At 44.1% G+C, this 27941-nt stretch overlaps 1 protein-coding gene across 8 annotated transcripts in view; it reads right to left on the bottom strand.

Annotated features, from left to right (window-relative positions):
* Positions 1–27941, bottom strand: part of ABLIM1 (actin binding LIM protein 1) — a 698379-nt gene that overhangs the window by 172349 nt on the left and 498089 nt on the right. For all 8 annotated transcript variants that reach the window (XM_085603287.1, XM_085603283.1, XM_085603288.1 and 5 more), the window contains exon 7: positions 1502–1589. In XM_085603287.1, coding sequence (XP_085459413.1) covers positions 1502–1589 — 88 coding nt within the window. The remainder of the gene's footprint in view (positions 1–1501; positions 1590–27941) is intronic.

Raw genomic sequence — 27941 nt, 5'->3', positions numbered from 1 at the left:
TGGATCATTGCATACCAGGCTTCACATGTTCCCTTAGTGATGAACCCCAGCCTAAACCTTCTGAAATGGGGGGGGGGGGGCTTGATGTGGAGAAGGAAAGTGCCTTGGGGGAAGACCAAATGGTGTTTGCCTCCTTTTCATGCCTGTCTTTAAATCATTCAATGGGCCTGCACATACCCCAAAATTAGAAAGTTTAAAAGAGGTTAGGATTAAAAGTTTAGAGAACTCCGGTTGGCAATTGTCAGGAGCGAGTAGCTCATCCAGATGGATACTTTAGCTTTCCATTCTGGAAAGCTGCTGGACTGGATGAGCATCTCTCACCTCACACAGGACCACACACAGGACCAGGGGTATAGGCATCATGTCAGAACTTGGGCACAAACTTCGGAAAACACACTGGTGCATTTGTATCCTGGGATAGTAGAACCAGGGACAGGAGGATCTTGGAACCCTGTGCACTTGTAAGCCCACCAGAACACTAATATTGATCTAAACTTTTCAGTGTTTAGAGACTGTTTTAATGTAGGAGGATTTAGGAGGGAGATAAATTCTCGTCACAGAAACACTCAAAAAGTATTCAATAGAATGGTCATTTGTACAAGTGTAAACATAGGATTTTAAAGTCATTTGCTGTCAAATATATGGTATGGTTTAGGCCAAACTTTAAGAAGCTGTTGCTAATCATCAAACGAGTGGCAAATTAAGCTCATGTATCATATAGCTTTAAAGGCTCATGTCTCCCCCAACAAAACATTCCCACAGGTAGACAAACCCCCAGGCTCTGAATTTCAACAGCAGATCTAGCCAAGGAGACACAGAATTTACTAGGTCAGGCACCACACCATAGAGCCATCTACCAAAGATCTTACAGACATTCATTGTTAGAGAGCAGAGCTGTACCTCAGGTTTCCCAAACATTCCAGGCTCAGGTGTGACAGTGCATTACCATAGTATTGCTCAAATAACACAGAACTGAAGGCTTTGGCTTTAGACCATAGTGTACGTTTTCCTATAGACGAGAGAAATTAAACTCCCATGTCCAAAATTTGAGTAAAAACTTCCAGAACCCCAAAATATGAATGTGAACAATAATAACTTATACAAGTTAGAGGCCTACTTTGAACACAATGTATTTTACTTTAGATGGTGGAAAAGCAGAATCAACTCTGTTTTCTTCAACAAAGTAGTTATTTTTTAGTGCAAGTTGAAACTTCTTTTCACATTGAAGTGATCCTGAATTCTCAGTAATATGATTTAATTAACTAGTCACACTCTTTGAATTGAAAATGTTCAAAAAAGGCACCTCCGCAAAGTAACGCAGTCATTCAATTACACACAGCGTCATCAGCATACAGCAAATCTAGAAAAATGCCACTATTTCACAGTTTTATCCTCCAAGTTCACATGAACATAGGTCACCATAGCAGTGCACCAGATGTCCTGGCCACCAGACCTTAGTGGAAGTGCAACCGTTCACCTGAGGAGCTAAGAAAGGGCTTACCTTGCAGGTACATCTCTTCTCCTTCCGTGAACATCTGGTTGCACCTGCTGCATCGTGCACAGCTGGGATGGTAATGTTTGTCACCCGCCTAGAAAAAAGACAAAGAAAGAAGAAGACAGTTTAAGTCCACCCTTGTTTGGTTGCTATGCAACTCTTTCTTGCACAAGTTCCTCCTTTGCCAAGCTCCTCAGTAAATTACATAGAACAGCCCGCAGACAGGGAGGAGCAGCAGAATTATACATTTTAGTGCCACTTTCGCCTCATTCTGATGGTACTCTACTTCTGCAGTTGTCCATGTCCAACCTGGTGGACATGCGTGTAACCAGAGAAATGTCAATGCCATGTTGTGTGCCTGGGTTGTCAATAGTACCTGGTGCACGTGTGTCTTGACATGTCTGGGATTCGAGTGTCTACTGTGGGTCGATCTCTGGTGACTGAGATCGTCTGATATGTCATCACTTTGAGTAATACCTTTGAGTTGAGAAGGTTTAGCTCGTCATCACTTGTTTCATGTGCAGTTTAGGGGTGTGGTGGTCAGAGAAAGCGAACCGGTGACAGACTCATAGAAGTTGGGTGCGTCCAACAATTACATGACGCGCACATGTGAAGAACTGGGCTATTCAGTGATATCATCATCAGATGCGGATTGCTAGATAATGGGAAAGCAACAGAGTTCGACAAGTGACCTGAGACACCATGTGGACAAACCACAGATGAACTGCAGACTGCACATCCCCATGGGGACAGGGGATGGAAACATCCAACTCTTGGAAGTCTGCAGACACTGGGCCCTTGAAAATGGATGTGAGTGACGGATGATCATTGAAAGCAGGGCCCTATATAAGATGAGCATGTGTGCCCAAGGTATCTAACCCAGCTGCATAGGAGGGAAGTGCCCCATCAATGAGGTAGAGGATAGGGATTAGACATGAGCACTGCGGTGAATGAAGCAGCTGGGGAATGCACCAGGACTGCGTGCAAGGCAGAAGAGCATCTTCCAATGAGGAATAACCCGAATTAATGGTTTTGAAGGTTTTTGGAGCTAAAGCTTTCAGATCTCAGAAGACATCAATGTTTTACAACAACAGTAATTTTATTAATGTTTTCAAAGAGGCCCAGGGCCATGCATTGGTGTCGGTGACATAATCTATGGGAGACTCGATTAACATGAGAGTAAAAATAAAGAACTGCAGAAAAGCTAGAATGAAACTGCATGCAAAATAACACTCCATTGTACATTTATATTGTTGAACCTCCCTGAATTTTGCTTCAGGGGCGTCACTTGAGAGTCTCATGGTCTAAGGCGCAAGAGATAAAACTGCTGCCATTTTCTGATCCGCAGCAGGACCTCCCTGCATTTCAAGAAGAAACTGAAAGCCACACCCCTTCAAGGAGCTTTATCCCATCACATTAGAACTCATGTGCTGCCGATCTCCTGTTAATAAATGTATAATTCCCTGGGCTGGTATCCATGTACCGCACTCTGTTGACGCCCAAGCACGTTCACGTAGCACAAGTACCAATATGTTAACACATAGAGTACATACACTTGCCGTGCTCTTCTTGGAGCCCTATAAGCATGTTGATGAGGACTCACGTATGTTATATATATCCTGAAATTTGTTCATAAAGTAGAAGTTGAGGGTTATAGAAGACACTCAAATATAAGTCGCTCTATACTCCTAGCTAAAGAACCACATATGCAGGCAACAGTAAAGAGCTGGACCAAAAATCAGCAATGTTGGGTACCAGTCTTGCACCATCCTCCTAGTCATATTCATCTATCCCTTCTATGGGCTTCACGTGCCCACTAATTTAAGGCAGAGAATCAGCTTCCCATCTCATACACTTGGTCACAAGGTAACGAATGCCACATGCAGTACAGTGCTCTGTATTGGACGAGAGCGTTGTTGGCGTCATTTAGGGGCAGCAATATAGGGTGCAGCTTGCAACTCCTGGAAACCTCATTTACAACCCCCGTTTTAAGTTTTTTACACGCTGGCTTTAGGGAGCGATAGTAGCTGTAGCTGTGACAATTCGCTTATGAACAGGTTGCAGCTTCCATATTTTTCATTCAAGATTGTTTAAACAAGAAACATACAGTGGCGCATCTCTGGTATCCAAGGCTGTGTGAGGTCACTTCTCGCAGAGTCCTCAAGGGTCATAAGTTATGTGATGTCACTCTCTACCCCTATGATTTTTGAGAAATGACAACATTACGAGGTAGGGTTGGGTCAAAACCTGATCAAGGATGAGGAAGGAAAGGTGTCAGAGGCAGCTGGAGTCAGACCAGGTTGTAAAAATATTTTAGATGGGAAATGTGTAATGGCAATGGAAAAAAAAAGAGTTGCATACAGATATTAGTACACTTTGTTGAAATGGTTCCAACATGTAAGGGAGATCCATGTAAGCGACCAGCTTTGAACAGTAGGGAATTCACTAAGGATGTTATGATTTCCATAGAGAATCAGCCTCACGCACAACAAAGGCACCCCCTCACCGTTAATCCAAGCTTTGGGATTCCAGGTTAAGTGTCAAAGATTCTTTATTTGGTTAATAAAAACCATACAAGCACCTCGCATTCATAACACACAGTGAATAGAATAAAAATAGATATCTTATATAAATACATATCCTCAATAGTTGAAATACAGTTTAAAACATTTTTTAATCCTCAAATGGATTCAACAACTCAAGTTTTCCTGCGTCTAAGGGCACCTCACAAAAAAACGAGCAACATTAAAACAGACTAAAGGGAGCTGCAACATTTGAAGGTAGATTAGGGCGGGTTTTGCTTGCCAAAATCCCTTCCCTCTAAGCAAGGGCAAAATATAACGATGTTGAAGGGTGCTAAAGTGAGACAAAAATTAAAAGTGCATTGTGTCTTTGACTGAAAAGTTGACCCATGAACATGGTTCTTGTGCTTCCACAATATGGTGACCCTGAGCTAAGAGCCAGTGTAAGAAGTTTAATCTAAACTGAGTTAAAGGAAGCGGTCATGGGGTGATGTAACCATTCTCAGGTAGCGTTCAATAGGTAAATCCGATTTTAAAACTATGTGCGTCCTATCCATGGATTTTTGGAGTTTACTATCTTCTCTATCGGTTTTGGCTCTTGTCATAAATTGCTTTTTAATCCAAAACATGTCTTTTTGGTTAATCCTTTCTGGTGCCCGATATTGGGAGGGACAAACCAATTTCTCTAGTGAGGCTTTAATATAATGTAACCATGGAATATTATGGCCTTTGTCCAAGGAAAGGCAGTCTCTTTTAATGGCCTGGTTAAACTCTAATTCCTTCCGTGTCCAGATTTTATGCCATCAAACTAGAGGTGAAAGGGCCAGCCTTTGACAGATATATTCCAGCCCCAGTTACAGTCGGAAATATATAATTCGTGGAAGGAACCTGCACTGAGCAGGGGACAGATTCCAAATAAAGGCACTGGCTTAGGCCTGCGCCAGAAAACCCCCAAACATGCACAGTCCATCTAAGCACAACCTGGGTGCAGTAAGGAAGTGGAAGGGCGAATTCTGATGGTGACGCCAAACCCTGTCCTGGGGCTTCCTCCAAACTTGGGAACTCAGGATGGGCCTGCTGACCTGTGCAAATCTCCAGCAGATAAAAAGCAGCATGCAAAGGAAAGAAGACCTGGACCAGACATTCTAATAAGAAAAAGTAAAGGATTTCAAAATTAGTAGTCTGGAAGAGAGGGAGAGGATCTGCGATGTAGGCATTTATGAACTTTGTGGTTATTGGTGAAGTACAGGATGTGACCTTAATCTAAAGACTATGTACTTCTTGAACAAACAGTAAGGACATAAGACATATTGGAGAAGGTTCTCTATTAACACAGTGGAGTTCTTCAGGAAAAGACTAGGGACCTCAGTGTGACTTGTGGAACTTTACTCGGGGTGATAGATCCATACTTCTCAATTCCATGTTCCTCCAGCCCAGAATTATCAGGTCCACAAACTCTAATCTGAACCAGGAGACACTGGAGCCTTTGCGATGCTCCAGAGGTCTGGGATCGCAGGTGGCAGTTTTGCTCGGCCCTCGCCCAATCCCTGCAGCAGTCCAAGGGGCACAAGCAATGTTTCAATCAGACAGGCACAAGCCTACCCGGCACCCCAGTGCCCTCCACCCGAAAAACCCCTCGCCCATCATTCTGTTAACATGTTTCGCCTGATCAGAGCAGGCAGATCACGCCAGCAGTTTTCTCCCCGGAATAGGTGAAGAACACATACTAAGGTGCTTATTTACAAGGCCCTTACGCCACTTTTGCGTCATTTGTAACATGGGAAAAGTGACGCAAAAGTGGCGCAAGGGGCTTGTAAATCTGCCCCTAAGTATCTTTGGTCCTTGTGTTTATTCTGCATTTCAGGGACAAAAGCCATAATAGTTGGAATTTAGTGCAGGGGAACTATCTGGAATCAGGGATTTTGTCTCATCCCTCCACCCCCAGATACTAGTACCAAATTCTGTGATACTCATAAAGAGGATCTATGTGGTGAGTGCAAAATCGATCAACATTTAAGATTATGAATGACCCAATGGAGCGACAGGACTGTGGGAGCATATATCTGTATTGGTTTTTCATAGGGTCATAAGTGTTAAACAAGCGGGGACACCGGCAGACAGCTTTTATTTGCAGGCCTCTTCTCCAATCAACATGTAATTAAGTCCATCCTTGCTAAGCCCGTGTTTTTGTCCTGTTGAGGGAGTCCAGGGTTCATTCTCTCACCCATGGACAAATGAATCCCAGTCCCTGTCTTCATACAGCCACAGTGAGCTTCAAGTGCTCTCTCACTTTGTTGCTTTTCCTAAGAGCATCTGGAGAGCTTGTGACCTGAGTAAGTGGGCTGAAGGAAGATTTATTAAACTGAGGAGCCAATGAAAGGGAGTGCTCGGTTACTTGATTTAGGGCCCAGGCGGTATTATAACATCGGGCTTGGAAATGCAATGGAGTGAAATACTGCATAATTTGGAACTTCCTCTCGTTAATCCATCATCTGCTATATATCCTAACGATTTCAGCAAAAAACAAGTTTGGTTCCAAACTAAACTGGGTCAAAACAAAAATTACAAATACAGCGCCATATCCATGGTTGTTGTTTTAAGTGAATGACTTCGTGCATTGATTTCAAGTGTGAATTCTTGCTTCAGTTTTGTGATAGAAACAAACCCTAGATTCAGTCTTTCTCTTAAAACAACAATCATGAATATGGCGCTGCATTTGTCATTTTTGGGAGCAACTCAGTGTGCTAGAATCCAGAAGGACAATAAGGGGGATATTCACACTGAGCTACTATGTATAGCCACCAACCCTGTGGATGCGCCTGGACACCAGATGAACCGGATGGTCGGCTACTTAATTCCCAGCCCTAGTGTTGCTTAGTTTCGATGTCTCAGCATCCCAAGCCGGTTGTAGATACCATAACAGGATGGTTACCGCCTCTCTATTCCAACAAGCCCTGCTCTGTTCACACAGCTTAATGACCTTCATTCCCCTAGACCCTGGAGGTACTCCAGTTTAGGGAAACGGCGGGAACAAGGTAGTCTGAGGAACCCAGTTTGAGGAACAACATGAGGAACTATGTTTACTCCTGGTTCCATTTCGGTGTAACCGATTTACATGCAAAGTCCGTAAGACTGGTATGGAGAATTTTCCCTGCTTGTGTATATATGTATGTATTTAGATATGTACATTTGTATGCATTTTTTAAATAGTGCTTAATCCTTGGTCTGTATACGTTGTATGGTTGGACACCCGGATCTAGAACCTATGAACGTACCTTATCCCTCCTAAAGTGTAGTCTCTCTGCTGTCCAAAAGAGGAATGAGGTACTCTGAGGGAATCTGTCATATCTGAGAGGGCAGTTATTGACGGCAGTACCTGGACTGACGAAATCCTAGGTGAAGGCACCGAGAGCCATCTTTAGAATTTGGAGGGAATTGAAAATCCAAACTTTAAATCCTGCATTTTTTGGACGAATTTCTAAATATGAAGTACTTTCCTCCTCAATAATATCCCTACTGTGCAGGTAATTCCGCTGGTGGATTTTACTCCATGTTTATAGTTTCCTCCAGTAACTGGAGAAGGTATAGTTCCCTCAAAACTCTAAATATGGGTATTGGGGGCTAGGTCCCACCTGTAGTGTCGACAGGCCTAGTCCCATACATAATCATGGGTTCTTCTACTCTCCCCCTACTGTGTGGAATTCATTCCATACATCAGTAGGCATAGCGTATGTATTAAAGGGGGAAAGAGAAGGTGCACAAGCACTCTTTAAATTCAATGGAAATTATATTCGGGTCTATGGGGCATATCATCAAGCCAGGCGATAAAATTATCGCCGCTTTAGCGGCAGAAAACTGCAGCTAAAACGGCGATAATGGGCTTGATAATATGCTCTATGGAATTCCAATTGAAGCCGATGTTAAATGCCCCTATATTCGCTTACTGAGGGACAGAGAAGCAGTGTACAGAACAACTTTGGTGGCAGGAACTTCCATAATTGCAAGAGCAGACAATTTAGCACTAAAGCCCTGCTCTAAAGTACAGCTGTGGATTGTGGGAGGACGGCAGGGAGTGCAGAACTTCCCATCTCCCGAAAATTACTATACATTAGTATCAAGGATGGCAGGGCTGACAATAGCAAAACAGCAGAGCCTGACTCGTAAACGCGCATTGCAAAATTACACTGCCTGGGGAGATGAAAAAGTACCACTTTTTACTTGGCACAGAGGAGGTGTGGTTTGATGGTGAAGTTCTTGACTGTACAACCTGGAAACTCGGCTTCTAATCTTGGCTACCTCATGAAACCACACTGTGTCGTCTTGGGTAAACTGCCCTCCTTCCCTTGTAACTCAATTCTAATTCAGACATTGAGAGTGCTTTAAAACATACTTAAGCTCTGTGTGAAGAACTATATATGAAGCATGACATTTAATCACATAGTTCTTCAAAAAGACCAATACACACATTTTATGTAGTTGAGGATGTGTTTCTTCTTAATGAGAGTTTTTTTATTTTGCTGCACAGTATAATTTTTACATCATTTTTTAAACACGTTTTTATTGAGTTTTATAAGATATACATAGCCCAATGGGTCGACAAATAAAGAAAGGTAATGTCAAAACAAACATAAACAATAGCAATAGCCTGCGCATTTAACCCTACCCCACCCACGTTGTAATAAGGTGATATAGAAGCTGATATTAATTCAAGCTTGAATTCCGCACCCTCCCATCTCCCTCCCCTCCTATAAACATCTGAATCTCATCATCTACCAATTGTCCCAAGGATCGGACAGGCTCCAGCAAGATACCTCTGTACTTTCCCTACTCCTGCCAATTTTTGGGGTGTTTTTGCAGACATCCCCTTGCCTTATATTCTGCTACCTCTAGATCCATACAGTGATATCGAAAGGGGGAGGGGGTGTGCAACCCATGTCCCATTTTGCTTGGGTCAAACAAGTAGCAATAGCTTATATCTATTGCCCCCCAGACTATCCGTGACTTGGAGAAGAATGAGTTTCAGGTCCAGTGGGATCGACCAGGACAAGACTCTGCCCAGGCAAGACGTCACCCCCACCCCAAAACCAGTCCAGCATAGAGCAACCCCACACCGTATGTAGAAATGGTCTGTCCTCCATTTAGCAGCGGAGGCAGGTCGGGGAGGCAATCACCCCCATATGCCACAGACAATGGCATGTGTTGTACACTCTGTGGAGGTATTTAAGTTGGATCAACCACTGTTAAGCAGCGAGGGGTACAGGTGGGAACTGAGTCACTGAAGGCTGATAGGAGGGCCCAGGTCTGTGTTGTGATAAGAGCCTTCCCTCAATAGCAGTTAACTTGCACTTACCCTGGGGGAGCCCCCTGTGTTCTCGGATTTTAGAGAAGGGGGGAATTCAGGGGTAAATGGACGGAACAGATGTGAGTGTGGGAGGATCCTAGGTCTCCCCCGGAAAGAGGGAGAGGGCGGGCCGCTGCCCCTAATGCCAGGGTGTGAGCGCTACACACCACCAAATGTCCCCAATTGTCCCCGAGGGCCAGCCACCACCTTGTCTGTATTTCCAGAATTTGGGGTGCAGGAGGTCCGAAATGACCCAGGTCCGAGGTGCGCAGTCCACCAGCAGGCCGCAGAGTGGCAGGAAGCCTCCACACGGCACGTTGGCCCAATTCCGAGCACCGTCCCCCATGGGGGATTGATTTGGTGCCCAGTTATCAGGGAGGGTGATGGGCAGCCGCGGTCGGTAGTAGGAGTAACTGCAGGGCGGTGACGTGGGGAGGGGGAGGGGCTGGGTGGGGGTAGTAAACTATGGATTACGTAGGTTTACAGGTAAGTTAACATATACATTAATAAAACGAATTTCGTTGCGTGCACTGCATCCCCAAATGCGATGCAGTGCACGCAACGAAATTCATTTTATTAATTTATATGTTAACTTGCCTGTAAACCTCCGTATTCCATAGTTTACTACCCCCCACCCTGCCCCTCCCCCTTCCCACGTCACCGCCCTGCAGTTACTCCTACTACCGACCGCGGCTGGTGATGGGGGCTACCCACCAGCATTCACTTCGGTCGCGTACTCAGCCAAAGTGGTGTGGAGACAAAAGTTGCTGCGTCAGCGACCCTGGCACGACTGCAGCCTTCACAGCGAGGTGGCTTCGTCAGTCGCCACTGTCCCTCGCCCCTTCCAAGCTCGTCCAGGGTGTCGACGCCGTTTCCTATCTCGCCCCCCACGTATCCCCAGCCTATCAAGGCATAGAGGGTTAAAATGGCAGTGTCCACAGCATGATGTGGGCCAGGATTTCCTCGGATGTGAGGTGAGCGCACAGTGCATTATTAACGTGCGGCCACCTCTCCATCAACTTTTATTTTTATTATAAAAACTATCACACAACACCGTAATTATGCAGCACAAAGTACACAAAGACAATTTAGAGTAAAATATCAGGATGCTCACATCTGACTGGGGGCGTGTTTGGTAGCTCACGCCCGCCAGAAGCTCCATTTCCTTGACAACATCAGCCAGTGGATGGTCTAATCTGACCAAATCCTAGGGTCCCTCTTAGTTTTGCTTTCTGTCTTACAGGGATCCCTACCACTGTGTGGCCAATGGAGAGTGAGAAAACCTTGCACGTAAGGACAGATAAGATGTAGCTGGAGGCATATAAATAAATGGTGCAAGGACTTAGAGGCACATGGATAGACAGTGTTGTAGAGCATTGTATCAAAGCTGCATTTGTAAGGCGCCTCATGCCCTTCTGCAGGATGCCATAGTGCGTTGTCGGATGAATAGCAGACTACACCATAGGGGATATGCTTGGCTGGAAGGATGCTGTGCTTTCTGTGAGCCTATGTGGGTGGCATGTTTGTTGTGTGTGTGACTAGAATGATGCTCTTATCGTGTCTTAGGTCACAGCTCTTCGCAGTGTGATGAGAGAAAGGATAAGTGAGTCACAGGACTGTGGTTATAAATAGCTAACTGCTACAATCTAGAAGTCCAATGTGTAGAATATGGTGATTACAACCAATTTTCATTCAAACTCCTCTGCTGAGCACAGCAATAAAGTCTTCGCACTCTTAATCGTGTATGTCTAGTAAAGAGAAAGAAAAGACAACAAAGAAAAAAGAGATCTGTCTGGTTGGTTTGCATTATATTCCTTTCCTATGAGTCAGTGATGACAGCGACGGAGGGAGCGTCTGGTTGGAAGGAATATCCTAAAGTCTTCAAAGATGGCAGCCACTTATGGGAGATCTCTTCACGCATTAGGCGCATGTCCTCTTTGGTATTGAGTAGTTTGGTTCTGGTGAATTGGTGGTGGTTTCCAGACAGTGTCCAATTGCTGTTATTAGTAATACTTAGTTGGACTACAAGTGATTTATCAGCATGTTGAATCCGTATCATTGTCATTCAGCCTACAGCCGGCAGTGCAATGGTTATGGCTCCTGTGACATTTTGGCACCACTGAGAGGGTATAATTTGCATCCAGCCTCCAATCATTACACCCAGCAGGGATAGAATCAAATTGTGTTGACTACAGTGCTACGTGATCACTTCTCATGTACCCTATACGGTTTGCAGCCACCCCTCGTGCAATCTAATAGTGGTGTTTCTTGGACTTTCGGAATGCTTGCCTGAAGTGTTCTCTTCTGTTCTGGTAATAGGTTTTGAGGTCGGGGGACCCATTTATTGTGGTTTTCATCTTTGGAAGAAAGAGGTTTTTACTTCATTCCTACAATTCAGGGGGACTTGTATATTTCATATCTTGGCTGGCAAGGATGTTGAATGTTTTTCCATATGTACTGAGAATGTAGCTCCACCAGTGGTCTTTTTTTATTAGTAGATGCGATGAGTTGAGGTGCTAGTTTCAACAGCAGTGTCCTTTTCTGTATCCTTGGAATGTCGCTTGTAGCTACTGTGTGCCCTTCCCCTTGAATGGCTCTATGGAAGTTTAAAGTGCCTTAAAGACAGAGCATCTGACTATTGACACTTTTAGGGATTTCCAGTTTTATAATCTACATGTCATCTGCATAGCTGTAAGAAGTGAGGTTGATTGATCTGATCAGGTGAGGTAGAGGTTCAACAAGACTAATGAAATGAGTGACGCTTGTGGGATGCCGCAGTGCAGGATGTGAGTAGCTGAGGTACATATTGGTTTTGATATAAAGCTTTGTCTGTCACTGAGGTAGGAGGTGGTCATTTATTTATAGGTATATTGGCCAACGATCAGGGTCAGAGCTTTTAAACGGACTAGCACCAGACTTCACTAACAAATCTGCTTGTTATATTAATATTGAGCCTCGGTGAAGCAGGTCTGGGATGTGACCCGCATGCATCCCAATTTAGTGGTTAAAAACCACCGTTAACAAGCTACAAACTGACCCTGCACCCGAGATGCTCATTCCATTGGCATCGTCCGGCCAAGATGTCCAAAGTAATCTTACATACTCACAATAATGAAGGAATCATAAAATAGAACGTGGTTCGCTTTTAAATGTTTCTGTATGGCCGGTGAGTGCTCTGAATATGGGTTTCAGCCTATATCCAAAAAGATTCAGTTCTCTCTCGAGTGTCAATAGTGCAATGTTGCCTTCTCCATACACGCACCACCCAACCGTTTATCCGCAGTATATTGTGAGTACGTAAGATTACTTTGGACATCTTGGCTGGACGATGCCAATGGAATGAAAAGATTTACAGTGGTAACCTACGTTGCTGCTAAGATTGGCCTGGAGCCATACTTATCATCAACAACAGACACAGCACGTTAAAAAGCCCTGAAGAAGTCCCAAGAGGGATGAAACGCGTTGGCAAAGCAATTGTATGGTGATTTAAAAAAAAAGAGAGGATAATTGATTCACAATAAAGGACGAACCAAAAACTACAATCAAGACTCATGTTATTGTTAGACACATGTGCTGTGGGGAGCCCAATGGTTGTGTTACTTTGTCTTGTTTCTATTGTAACAAGTTGTACTATGCCAGTTACATATTAGAACTACATTTCTTGGGTGCAGGGTCAGTTTGTAATTTATTTATAGGTCTAGCTTCTCAAGTCACAGTAGTAGTGTCTGATGATGGTCAGTATCAAAGGCTGTTGAAAACGGTAAAGGTTCTAGAGACGTTACTCTATTTTTGTTCACTCTTCTGGTAGTCCCAGATGCATATCAATGTTAAATCTGTGTCCCTGCCTGAGCGGAACCTGGACTCTTGATCTGAGAGAAGATTGTTCCCCTCTGCAAAGTTGGAGAGCCAGGAGAAGACGCACTATCAGTTTCCCAGAAATGGGCCACTGGAGCTAGGTTTGTAGGTGGCAGGACTAGAAAGGCCCCAATGCTTTTGCCTGAAGCATGCTCTGATGAAGAACAGCTTCAGTTCAGACAGGACTGATCCAGCATCTGGAAGACTATGCCTTGGATCCAGTACATGTATTTAGAAGGATGCTTTTGGAGGTTTTGGATGGGGCTTGGTCATGTAGAGATCTGATTGGAATGCTTGCTTTTATTAGGTAACTAAATTGAGTGCTTTATTTTATTATTTTATTGTTAATTGTTAAGCTTACAATTACCCTAAGCTATCCAGGCGCTAACTGAAGATCCCGCAACAAAGGTAACACTGAGGGAACTACTAAAGGAGCCAGGCTTTTAGATGTTTCCTAAATTAAATCAGTTTGGTTTAGCTTTATGAAAGGGAGTTCTGCTTGGTGGCAGACAGATAGGCAAATGAGCTTCCCCATTGGTGTGTTTTTTTATCTTCAGAACTTGAAGGAGGCAAGCAGAGGATAAGCATACCAGGTGAACATATGGTTAATGAAAGCAGGGCCAATATTATGCAGAGTTTTACATTATTGCATAGTTTTCTTTTTTTTTAAATTCATAGTTTTTTAAAAGGAATGTGTTTCTGCACTGACATCAATTTCTCAATTTGGGGAGACAGCGACAGTCCACCACTATTGCATCCAACAGGGTGAAGAGTGAGGGCACCTAAAATCAGTACCTCGGATAAGGGGGCATCTCTCACTGCGTCTATTTTATTTACAAAATTAGCTTCTAAAAATTACCTGTCCCATATAGACTCAATATTATTTGAGTATTATCTTCGTTAGACATACAGGACAGTAGGTGAATCTTAATGCAGTTAGTCAGCGGAACAACATACAGATGCTGCAGAATTTTAATGTAAACCACCAACATTAGAGAAGAGTGTAGGCTGCCTAAAGCTCAGGAGAAGCCCATCAATAAGCACATGGCCCGTTGTTGTTTCTCTATCGAAAGAGTATTTTAATGTCCTCATTTTAGAGATACGTTCATTCGAAATTGAGTCACTGAAGGCTTGTGATTGTGGTGTCTTGGTTGCAGAACTCCACCAGGGTCCTCTGTAATACTTTTCAGGGGGTATTCCGCATTGTCGGTCGTAGTGCTATCTCCGTTCAGTTTTGCTTCCTGATTTGTATGCCCTATCATAACATTTGACTTTCTCCATTTACATTGCAATACACCAAATTTTATTTTCAGTTTTGTAATAGTTTCACTGATACAGGGAAATTAGGTGGCATGCGTGGATAATACAAAGTTCATGTGGCATACAGACAATGCGACGTGCTTAAGTGTCGAGGAAAGACAGTGTGGTGTAGAGATGGTGGAAGGAGCTTGGAACCGGTGGGCATGCACTGTGCAAAGCCAGAGTCTCATCAGGACCTTGTGTGAAGTAAAGGGGGCCACCTGGGTGGACACTGCAACGTAGCTTGGGGAGCATCGATGGACGTTGAGAGGAAGATGGGGTATATGATGAAGACAACAGTAGTAAGGCCTACACAGAGTGCAGAAATCTACTGCAGGATATTCCTTATTTATGACGAGGAACCCTCACCCACCAAAGGTGGCATGCTTCATCATGGGCAGACAGGGGGGCATACTTCTTTCTACCATGAATAGGAGGATCCTATGCATCCATGTTCCAAGCCAAGTTATTTGGCTTTTCCTTTCAAACTACTGAAATGTGGTGCTTGTCGTACAGTTGGTTGTAATTGAAGCATTGGCTAGTGAAGGGAAAGGTCAAACTTTAAAAGTGGGGTTAAATAGTGTGACAGCCTAGTCACCCTAGCTGGAAAAGAATTTAGCCTTCAGCACACCCAATCCAGCCCCTTTCAGGAACACTGAGGCCTAAGAACCTAAGCAAATATCAGCTCTGCAAGTGCTACATGAAAACTAAACCCTCCCTGTTGCTTGTGTGTGTATCAGTGCTTAATTCGAGTCGATGTTTGCCAGAGGTGTCTTCTCTCTCTCCTCTCTTCTCTCTTCTCTTCTCTCTTCTCTCTCTCTCTCTCATACTCACTAGAAAATAGGAGGAAGTGGAAGACGGAAAAACGGTCACAAACGGAGAAAGCACAGGCCTGCAAGAGTGAGATAAAGAGACAGCAGTGTCTGGTAGTGGATCAAAGAGGCATGAGGTGGATTCAAGACTACGTAGCCTTTGGTATTCGGCGCACTGATTTGTATGCTGCACACAGCGGGGACGCCATTAGATGTAAATGGCACTATATGAAAAAGTTGAAAGAAATCCTTAACATATCTGGCAACGTGAAGGCAAAAGAATGTACGCGCCTGGTCTGAAATGCATTTAACTTCTAAGCAAGCAGATGCGAAGAAAAAAAAACAGCATCTAGTTCCTGCTGGAAGCGCCAAGTGCGATCAATAAAAGAGACGGGTTAAATGAAAAAACCAAGAACATCTGTCACATTCACATGTGTGTTTAATCAAAAGGCTCTCAGGTTTACTTCATGTAACTGCTGGAGCCAAAGTGTGCTGCATTATGTAACAGCATATCCTGCACAGGTCCCAGCAGCACCTCTCCTCGGCCCCTGGCAGCCATCTTTGATTTGTCCCACAGGAGAGCTCATATACCTCATGCTGTAATCGGCCGGGTCAGGCTGAATTCTTCCACTGCCTTTAACACGCCTTCCTTAGAAAACTCGCTGTTTGCGAACTGGAAATATATATCAAAATTCTAACTTTTACAAAAACAAAAAGCTTTTTCCCTGGCCTCTTGAGAGCATTTTGCTTTGTATACCTGTCCCTCACTTTTACCAGAGACCACTCACTAATGGAGAGAGGGTAGTGGTTTCATAACTGGGGGAGCTGACATTGGTTTATTGTTATATTTTTGTTATTCCATTCTGGACATACTAGTGTGCCAGTTGTAAACTGCTTGTACAGGAACAGTTTCTGCTACATGTTTGGTTATCTGCTTAACTACTGTGGATAAAATACAGGTTGGGTTGCATAGACTTTACCAGTGCACAGTGGCATCAGTTGGAGCAGTGGGATCTTGCAATGAGGAATAACGAGGTATTCTGATGCTAGATAATTCAGGCTCATTCACTCAGTAAACCATTGTCTACCAGATCTCCCCTCAGGTGATTCCTGCGCTTCTGGGACCATCGTTTTCAGAAGCTGTCACCACCAAAAACACCTCACCTGCTATTAACTAGTGTTCCAAAAACAAATAATAGAAGACCGCTGTCACTTGGGGTTCTGCTTTGACGAATATTTGTCCCGGGGGTGGGGGGGGAATGCCCTTCCACAGATTAATATGTTCATGCAAAGAAGCTGCACCGCAGAAGAGTTGGTCAAAACCCTACAATCCAAGGCAATTGAGCCGTAACTATTAATCAGGTATCTGCAAAAGTTCAACATTTCCAGCTTGGTACTGCACCTACGGCCATGGATGCCGGAAAGCTTCGGAAAAGCTATTTGCGTTCAAGGGCTCAAACTACTTAAGTAGCAAGGCTCAGATCTTTTTATTGAAAGGTACCATGTTGTATTTCATGATCACCTCTGCTAAGAGGGATGTCCCCTTCGGTGGAGGGTACATGTCTGTTCAGCTCTTCGCCTTGAAATTGATTGACTGCTGCTTAAAATTGCTCGTACAAGCTTTGTGCACTTTTGTTTACACCTCTTTAAATTTTCCAAAGCTTTATAAGGAGAAGAGTAAAACAAAACAAAAAGAAGTTAACATGGGTAATTGAGGGGAAAACCAGCAAATTCCTACTCTTTGCAGGAGACCTCTGATGTCAGGTAAAATGATTTGCTGGAAACTTCTGCTTAAAAAACGTTCTTCATGGAAACCTTCTCTATGGACCAAGTTGTGCAAAGTTCACAAATTTCACAACATGTAGGACCTGTGATCTTTGATGATGGATTTATTCCTGCACACTGCTAGTTTAGAGCCATAACAGAAGAAATCCTCAGACATTGGCTGAAGACATGACTGTTTCACTGATCACTTCGCTCTTCATAACTACCTGACCACATACATATATATGAGGTAGTTAAAACTGATGCTGTTCTTGGAAACACCCCACCCAGTCCTTAGCGCTGGCATAAAACCAAAGGATTCAAATCAATCCTAAATTATTACACAGATCGGCAAACCAGACCTGGGGAGCGAGACCGGTGTTTTTTTTGCAGCGCAAGGTAAAGTAGCATTTTGTCAACCTCTTCCCACCCATGGGCACAGGAAAAATGCCCAGCTTGTGGCAGCTCTCTGGTAGCACTGCCTCAAACGACTGTGTTACTGATGAGGTCTCTTTCATACCCTCTCCTCTGCAGGGATCAGACGCGTCACCGTACATGGCACATGAACTTGTTTCTCAAGTAACAACACAGCACTGTTTTTCCGGCACCCACAGAGAGCTATGAACCGGTTGGTTCTGGATCCTATATCATTTGCTAGCTTGAGTATCGTAAGGTTTGACAGCCACTAAAGGATGTCAAAATAATTCACCTTCTTGAAGATAAAACAACTTCCTCTCCTCTGAGGTTCAAACAATCTGAGGCACCATCCAATCGAATCAAAACTTCTGTGGCTGTTTATTATGCTATCATGTCTATCGACTTTAGCAAGCACTAACAAAATTGATGATTACGTATAAGGAATAAGAATATGAAACTTTAGGAACAGGTCTGATGCAATGAGGACCCAAGGGCCATATAAAAAGGACCAATGCGCTTAAGCAGAATGGGAAATAGAGTCAGGAACCCAAAGAAGGTAGAATACTCAGAGAAATAGAAAGAGTAACTCAACAACCACGGTCAATGGAACAATGAATGTAAACATTATAGAAAAGTAAACTGGAAACTGAAGGACCACAAACAGGGGAATCTGAATTGTACAAGGCACAGAACCAGAAGATGTCATTGAGGAGATAAGGAAAATGGCACTGGGAATTTAGAACCTAAGGACTACTGAGAATGAAACCAGGACCTGGATAATCAGGAAAATGGAACAAGGAACCTTAGATCTCTGCAAATAAACCCGACAATCAAAGGACATTTGTAATTGGACTCTAGAACTTATGCAGTATGACGATAGTGTTCGGGAACCCAATGGCACGTGCCAAGGCGATCCGGAAGCTAAGGGAATGACGGATAAGGAGCAGTTTTCTGCTGCAGTGCTGAACGTCAATTGGCCATGGGTACTGGTCATAAGCATGCACCTTGTGAGAGGCAGTGGCACTGAACAATGGTTAGCTCTAAAATGCACCAGACTGAGGTACTTCTCTTTACCAGAAGATACCTCCATTTTTCAGCCTCTTGTTTTTGAACCATTGTTTCAACTCCCAGTTTGCAGCTTAGCTTTCAGTCTTTCCAACCTCATGCGAAAGATGGGCAACAAGTATGATTTATTGTCCAGCACTATGAGCACAACACATGTTCGATAAATATTTAGATAATGCTTGAGTGTTGATGAAAAAGCAGGAAAGGAAAACGTTGCCAGTGCTGAGGATTTCACCCCGGTTCTCCCTTCCAAGACAGCAAGCTAAAGCCAGAATCACTCAACGAGGAGCCCTCAAGGGTCTCATATTTGGCCAAGAGCACAGTCAGGGGAAGCACTAATGACAGAAACCACAACTTCAGAGAACTCTCCTTTCCCTACTACCCCAGGCCCCCTTGTAAGACTGCCAAATGAGCTGCAAATTCCAGCTACAAAGGGCTTCCTCCAAAAACTCACTTATTCAGAGTGTGCACCTCAAAAAGAATACTAATATGGATAGTAATATATTGCGTTATAGTAACATTTATATAGTGCATCTACTACAGAGCTGAGGGGCTTTATGCATGGGTAGCCTATGGGATGCTGTTAACACTTCGAAAATAACATTAGCTTCGACAAAGCCAATCATTTTGCCATTCGTGCAGTGAAAATATTCTTACCAAAGCTCCCTCACTGTATCCAAGGTGGGGTGCAGCAACAGCAGCACTGCAAGCTTCCCTACCGCGCAGAGCCAGCTGCAGTTCAGACATAGCAGCAGCGGATGCTCTCACACACATACAGAACAGGTAGAGTTGAGAAGCAGCAGTGCAAGCTTCCCTAACACGCAGAGCCAGCTGTGATTCAGACATAGCAGCGGATGCTCACACACATATAGAACAGGTAGAGTTGAGAAGCAGCACTGCAAGCTTCCCTAACACACAAAGCCAGCTGTGATTCAGACATAGCAGCGGATGCTCACACACATATAGAACAGGTAGAGTTGAGAAGCAGCAGTGCAAGCTTCCCTAACACGCAGAGCCAGATGCAGTGCAGATACAACAGCACTGAATGCTCTCGATAAACAGTCCAAGCAGCACAGCATAGGCGGGGAGAGGAGCTGGCCTAACGTCTAGGGCGGTCGACTCGAATCTGGGGAACGAAGCTGAACATCCTGTGATTCTGGGCAAATCACTTAATCTCCCCGTGCCTAACAAAACAAAAAAATGAACGTGTCCTCATGTAACGCAACTGGTGCTATGTAAAGCGCTCTGATACCCGATACCTTCAGGTGAAGTTCGCGCTATATAATACTCTGTAAAATAAAAAGTAGTGAAAGCTCCCTGCTTTAAGAACCTTTGAGCTCTCATATTGGCAGACCTCAGTGTGGGGAAACAGTATGAAAAGTTTGAGGGGAGATCAAAAGGTATGCAGGGTTAAAGAGATAGAGAGAATAAAAGCAGCTTGAAAGGGAGGTTGTGTTACAAATGTACAGTATACGTATCACTGGAAATGCTTTATCGGTTGTACTGTGTCCTATATTAAAGGGCCCCTGTAGAAAAATGTGCCCAATTTTCAATGGCTCATCTGGAGGATTGCAACCATTTGTAAAGGCCACATGTGGCATGTTGTATGCCAGGCTGGTACACAGCTTTGGGTGCCATTTTGAGTTGGGCGGATAAACTGTTGAGGGAAGGAGGAGAACATTGAGATATGGTTGAACTGAGGTAAATAATGTTGCTGTGAGTTGCAGTTGGGGTGAGAAGTTCAACTGAGGATGAGGGTGAGTAAAGCTCTGGTGAGGGTAAGGTGAGGTGGTGGAGGTTAAAGTGAGCTTGGTGGTGGCGTAATGTTAAGATTGGCTGCAGTGAGAAAGATTGAGGTTTAAGTGAGTTTGAAACAGAGGTGAAGTTACATCGAGGAGGGAATCGGGACAGTGAGATGAGACTGAGGGTAGGAAGGGTGAGATTGAGATGTGATTGAGAGAAGAGAGAGTTGAAAAGATTCATGTTGAGGGTGGCGTGTATGAAAGTGACAAGAGGTTGGGACGATTTTTAGGGAAACTGAGGTTAAGGTTAGTTTGAAGTTGAGATGAGGAGGGGGTGAGGTTGAAGTAAGGCAATATTGAGCTGAAATATGATTGATTTGTGGTTTAGGTGGGATAAAATCTAAGTTCAGGTGAAGTTGAAGCAATGATTAGATTAGGGTGGGGATTTGTTGAGGGGGTGATCAGGCTCGATTTTGGCAAATAAAACGAAGCAAATCCTGATGCCTGAAGCAAGCTGTGACGTCTATACTGCTGCCCCTGCACTCACGCTAGCTGACTTTATTCTCTCAAGATCTGAGTTGGCACATCTCTTCATGAAAATCTTGCTTCCTTGGTGGGAAAAATAAAGTAATGTCGAGTAGAAGTGAAACTTTACAATTACTGTTTTCATGGTTAATCTACATCTTTTATCTCTTATTTCCAACCACAGAGATCTAGCATTGCAAATGCTTTGGAGGAACACCCATCGCTTTGCTTCCATCACACGTGTGTCTCTTCTAAGGTCCGGTTGGGCAGTTGACTCGTGTTTAATTCTACAGCATAGTATGTGGAGTAGGAGGTTGAAAGCCCAACTACTGTGATCTTGTTATGTTCAACTAGTGGCGAAGATGCTGAACCATGACTCAGCTTCGGCACCAGACCAAACTAGACCAAAATACTTTGTTATTCTGTACAAATCACTTAGTGTCTCCATATCTCAACATGTAAATATGTGTTTTGCACAGTGCAATGAAAATATGTAAACCCCTACTTGGTGTACATCATCTTGAATTGTCTCCCAACCACCAGTGATGTACGCACCTTCATTGCTTCCGAACTACGGATGCGCTAAATAAAAACCAGTATGTGTATTTTTTTAAAGAAACTTAGGGTCTGATTTAGATCTTGGCAGATGGGTTGCTCCGTCACAATGGGGAGGGACATTTCGCCCGCCAATATATAAATTCCATAAGATATAATGGAATTTATATTTCAATGGACGCGATACCCGTCACCGTTGTGACGGAGTAACCCATCTGCCAGGATCTAAATCAGGCCCATAGTTTTTATTGTCTTCAAGCTAACAAGAAGCATATCAGTGATCCCATAACTCATCCGCCTCTTCTGTTACAGCAATCAGTGGGATATACAAGACTACAAACGTCAACGGCGACGGTCAGTATACCACTAACATTAGTATTGTTCCAGTAACAGACTTGAAAATCAAGGAAAGTGCAGGGGTGGTCACAGTCAGTGGAGCAAACCAGTACCTGCTGGTCTGAGCAGGGGTGACCAAAACCAAATAAGAGATTAACAAAGACACATGCGCTTAGGAATATAAACGTAACTAGAAGTGGGTGCATTCTGCAGAAAAGGGTCCAAATGTGCTAATAATGGCAGCTATGTATGTAGCAAGAGCTGTGGGGAGGCTGGCATGAGGATGGGAACTAGTTTCAGGGGATATGGTTACCTGCCCCGTGATGGGTTAATTAGGGCTCTAAACTCAACCCTGGGGGTGCGGGAGGATTTCCACTCAGCCCTCACTATCAGCCCCACTCTCAGAGTGAGAGAATCCTGCCCAGGCGATCAATCTGGGGGGCAAGCCTGCATTACAGTGTGCCAAGCTTGCACATGATTGGCAGCACTAATGCCCTCTGAAGGGCTGTCTCTTCACAGTCTGCACACTTTAGTAATCCAGCACGTCAGCGCAGAAGTTAAGAGCCTCAGAAGTCCTTCCAGACAATTGCTGCTTGGTGATGAGCGAGTAGCAATGCTAGCTCAAGGAACCTGGATGTGATGACTTTTCCCTTGGGCCTGGGGGAAAACCCCAGAAGGCAAAAGGGCGATGTTTTCAATATGTGGTTATCTGGGGCCATGGTAATGTATCGGACAACAGTTTCCCAATACCAGGAGTGGCTGAGGCAAGCCAAAACCATTTGATAAAAATCAGCTCCCACCATGTTGCATCTTGAGTACGCTGCCTGAGCTGTAGGAAACATAACATTTATATGTTTAGGTCTGATGCATAGTCTGTGCAAGAAGTAATATTGGATGAGCTTAAATCTGGCATTTTTCAAGGTGCATGGAATGTGCTCCAATATAGAGACCCAGTCTTTGTTGAAAATTGGGAATTCCATGTCACCTACCCATCTGTCTCGTAGATCCCCCAGGTCCACCTCAGCTTGTCGTAGGAGTGCATTGTAAAGTCTTGTGATAGATTTGACCTTGCTGGATGTTCTCAAAGATGTCTCCAAAGTTCTGAGTTCAGCCCCCCCCCCAGTACTGCAACCCCATACCAATATCTGCATATGTATGGGGAGAGGAAGTGATCTCATGGCTAGAGCTGCCGACTTTGGATCTGGGGAACCAGGTTTGAGCCTTGGCGTCGGCTCAGCATTCTGGGCAAATAACGTTGGGGCATATCAGCAAGGGCCGGCGATAATTATCGTTAAGCGCACTTAGCGCGAGGATAATTATCGCCGGCCAACTCAGAATTTTATCGCGGAGATAGCGTGCTATTAGCAACGCTTATCTCCAAAGCGATAAAATTCAGAGCGCAAACTGCCAACTGTGCCATCATCGCTGGAAATCCAGCGATAATCGCACAACTTTTGGCGAAAGCTTGCTGATAGGGCTACACATACTTAGCCATGATATCCACCTTCCATAGGATATCATGGCTAAGTCAGTTTCAAAGCAGGCATAAGGAAAGTAGCGATTACAGAGGTTATCGCTACTTTACTTGTCGCTATGCTTCTTTGCCTGAGGCTTGATAACAGGAGAAATGTCGCTTAGCGACATTTCTCCCGTTATTCTGGGGAGGAACGCCCACTTTGCATCTCATTAGAGATGCAAAGATGGGCGTTAAGGGAAAGGGCGAAGAAGCATGGATTCACGCGTTAGCGTGTCCTTGCTAATAGGGCGTTAAAATTATCGCCGCTTTTCATCCGAAAACGGACGCTAAAGCGGCGATAATTTTAACTCTGGATCTTGCTGATATGCCCCTTAATCTTCCCGTGCCTACCCAAAATAGTATGTGTCCTTGTGTAACGTAACTGGTGCTCATGTAAAGCGGTTCAATACCTTTGGGTCCAGTTTGCTCTATATAAATCTGAAAAAAAATTATATATATGTTATTTATGGAAGGCCTATGCTCAACTGTACAACAAAGACTTGACTAAAGCACATTGTGATTTGTCACACACCAGCCTACTCTGGGATCTTCCAGGCCCTAAAGCCCAGTAAACCTGTTAGATCTCCTCCATTCCTATATCTGACGCACCAATATCTTTTCTGAATCTCTTTTTGCTCGCAGAGGCACACCCTTTTAAAATATCTCTCAGTCACCGACATCATTTTGGCACCTAAATGCGGAAAAAGTCTCCAGTTTCATTCAAGGAGTCGCTGTCCCATCCTGTCACCAGGTGCATTTGACGCGAAACGATGAGCTGAATTGCTAAGGGTGCTCTTGGTGGCTGGCCCAATGCAGATGGGTCCTCGGGTCCTAACTGCTATTATTACAGCACATTACTGCAGTGGCACCAAGGCATCGGGCATGCTAACATGTAACAAGCCTCTTAATCTTCATTATGCCCTCCTTAAGGTATATCCTTGTTGCACTTTCGCCAAAAATACAAAAATAAAAAATACATTTCCTAATGACTGGGTAATGCCCTCTAAATTGTGTTGAGTCCCTACTTAACCGTCATCTGTTGACCTCATCCTTCTGCAGTCGATCAGTAAACCCGAGCGTCGAATGATTGAGTAATTCATGTAATTGTTGCATTAATCAAAGGACAGAAATAACTGTCTCTCAGGTTATGCAGACATAGTAAATACTAACTCAGTTTATGCAATCAGGGTCGCACTCCCCCTTGAGCGAACATATCATGCAACTCATTGCAACAAGCAGGCCGGGATGAATGACAAGGCATAAGCACGTCACTATTCAGCATCTGGCCGCTTCAGAGCCCCGCTAGATCATACGTGATTCCCACAATTTGTATCACAATATCTGCTGAACAAGTCAAAAGATAATAATACACTTCACCCCGAATCACGTAATAATATGAAAGGTATCACGCAAGTCAGACATCAGAGAATGCTCCACTCAAAGAGCAAAAACCCATAATTCCTCCTCTAAATTAAGCCCTTCTCCACCTGGCTACTCCTGAAATGTGCGTATACCTTTAAAATGCCCCAGTTTGGGGGGAAAATGTTCAACTGTCTACACAAAACTATGCAGACACCTGTTAGAGCAGACAACATGGCAATCGGTTGAAGAAGGCTTATCAAAATTGATATAATTATAATTCATTTACTTACAGACCTGCAAGTCAATAAACTCTCAGAAGGACCAGTCTTTCTAAAATGTTCCTCCTGGGCTCCTCCACAGTGTAGGGTGTGTGTGAGATGGCCAGGGTTTGACTGGCCTATAGGGTATTCTAGCAGCTCAAAGGGCTGGTCTGATTGGGCAGTGTGTGGGCCGGTTTTTGGTTGTTTGTGGTATGGTAGGGCGGGTCTTACTGTTGATTTACTTGCTACTACAACAGACATTCCCTGCAGCAAGTACAAATACACGCAGGCCCCCATACCTTGCAACACACTTAAAAAGGATGTCTTTAGAAGTACAAAACTATTTCAATTCGCAAACGAGAGCCATCTTTTTAGCTATCTAATTTGCTAATAGGAGCCACTATCGTTATGCCATCCAGGTCTATTTTGTGTCCCAGTACATCCCTGGTGTAAGGGTGGGCAAAAAAGGACCAGGAGGTCTACTTGTTCTTATATCGGCAGACTTTTCTGAGAATTATTTTTGACATTATATAGAAAGCAAAAAAGTAAGAGAGGAAATGAGTTAAAGGTAAAGTGGGCCATAGTCAAAGAGACATGTATGGAGATCGTAAAAAAAGGATTGAGAAGCTACGTGAAGGAGACAAAGAGTAAAAGTGAAAGAGGCAGAAAAAAAGTAAAGAGAGTGATGTAGAAAGTGAAGGAAAGACAAAAAGAAAGGGAAATGCATGCTAGGTGTGCAAAATTGGGTTGTTGTTTGAGGGGGTGTGAGCCCTTCTCAAGCAACAGCTACAATCCTTGGCAGGGTGAACACAAAATGTCAGTAAATTAACCTGTGCTTAAACCTCTGGTAGTGTGGTACAAAAGCAGTCCAGCTTAACTTAGAGGCAATGTGTAAAGTATTTATGCAGCACATAAACAGTAATAAAGTGAAAACACGACACAAGAAAAATTCCGCTAATAAACAGAGTTACATTTATTTCATTATCTGACACCAAAATGACGAAAATTAAATCCGTAAAACCGGACATATGTAATTTTAAAGGTTTCAGGTAATTGTAGTGCTTAAAAGCACAAAGCACCACTCACGGTTATCTGGTAGTGTGAGAACGGGTGAAACTCACAAGTTCAGGTTCACCGCAATGGAGTGCAGGCCAAATACAGGGACCTGGTTAGCCCCACTAAAAATGTTGCCTTCTAAAGTCTACCGTGAAGAGTTCTGGTTGTGGTGGAGGAAGCCAAGAGGAGCAGGGAGAGTATTACGGTTGGTCATTGTGATAAGAGCAGGCCGGGCATTGTAGACGGTGATTGCTGTAGCACAAAGATCCTGGCGGGCTTCGCGAACGGTCGTTGCTGGAGATTCCCATTGGCGGTCACCGCATGCAGTTGATGCTGTAGCCTTTCATTGCTGGTGGTTGCTGTAGTGCAATGGGTCGGGTTCACCAAAGCTTCACATTGGCAGTTAGTGTGGGCAGCAAGATCTTGGTGTGAACAAGCCTGTTCACGGTCATAAAGAGCCCAAAACTTCATGATTTCTCCTTTTCTTCAAGGAAGAATTCAACTGATGCTACAACAAAGGTCCAGGACCTGGGATGCACCTCTTGGGGATCCGAATATCACTCCAGCAAGGGCCAGCAGGGCCCAAGCAGGTCCAGTTGCAGCAAATCAGCTGGACAGTTGCAAAGAGGCCTCTGGAGCTTGTTGTATCCCTGTAACATAGAACAGAAGGTCAGTCAGATGACCCTTGGAGTCACTTCAGCCTTGGATGAAGGGTGCAGGTCGAGCCTTCCTTCTCAGAAGACATGGCAGGCATCAAGCAGCACGGTAGTCCTCTGGCAGCTGGGCAGTCCTTTTTCCGTTGTATCCACAGGTCCAGGAGTTAACAGAAGAGTTGGTCTGAGGGTCCCATTTCTATAACTGGTACCCCCTTCGAAGTAGGAGAGGCTTCTGGAGTTTCCCCCTCTACGAAGGTGTCCGGGATTTGCTGCTTTCCTGCCCTGCTCTCAGTTTGTCTGGGGGCAGAATAGACTAGTGTGAAGTCCTTTGTGAGTGTGCTGGGCCAGTGCCTTTGAAGTGCAAGTGTGGCAGGTGACTGCTCATGTCCCTCCATTAAGCCAGGATAGTCCATCCTACATACACTCAGACCCTCGATTGTGATAAAAACCAACTGCCCAGTATACATAGCCATGTGATCCAGGAACCAGACTGAGGCACCAAATGATTAAGGTAAGAAAATGCCTACTTTCTAACAGTGCCATTTTCAGAATTGTGACTTAAAATCTGACTTTACCATTAAAGAGGGGTTTCAATTACAATTCATCAGACACCAAATATGATATTCCAACCTGCTCCCACACAAGTTATCATTTTTAAAATATAATACGGTAACCAAATGTTATTCTATGGGAGAGGTAGGCATTGCAATAGTAAAAAACAAATTTGAGAGTTCTTCACTACCAGGACATGTAAAACTTAAGATGACACGTCCATATTTTTAAATGCATTGCACCCTGCCCTATTGGCTATGTAAGCCTACCCCACAGGTGACTGATATGTTTTAAAAAGGAAGGTTTCGGGCCTGTAAAAGGTTTATTTTGCCAGGTCGAAATGGCAGTTTAAAACTGCACACATAGGCTGCAATGGCAAACTTGAGACATGTTTTAAAAGGGCTCCTTAAGTGGGTAGCACAATAGGTGCTGCAGGCCTAGTAGTAGCATTTAATGTACTGGCCCTGAGTACATGTAACACCACTTTACTAGAGACTTACAATTAAATTAAATGTGCCAATTGAGTGTATGCCACTTTCACCATGGTTAAAAGAGAGAGCACAAGCACTTTGCCACTGGTTAGCAGTGGTATAGAGCACAGAATCCTAAAAGCCATTAAAAAGGGAGTCAGAAAACAGGAGAGGTGAAGGCAAAACATTTAGGGGTGACCCTGCAGAGAGGGCTAGGCCCAACACTAGGAGCGAAAGAAAAATGAAGCCAGACAGAGAAAGGGAAAGAAAGGCAGAGTTGAATGAAAAAGGAGAGAGAGAGTGGTGGGAAAAGAAAGTAAACATCTTAAACAGCAAAGAGT

This window comes from Triturus cristatus, chromosome 1_2, assembly GCF_964204655.1.
Source record: "Triturus cristatus chromosome 1_2, aTriCri1.1, whole genome shotgun sequence".
Lineage (NCBI taxonomy): Eukaryota > Metazoa > Chordata > Amphibia > Caudata > Salamandridae > Triturus > Triturus cristatus.
This window is presented reverse-complemented; position numbering and strand designations above follow the sequence as displayed.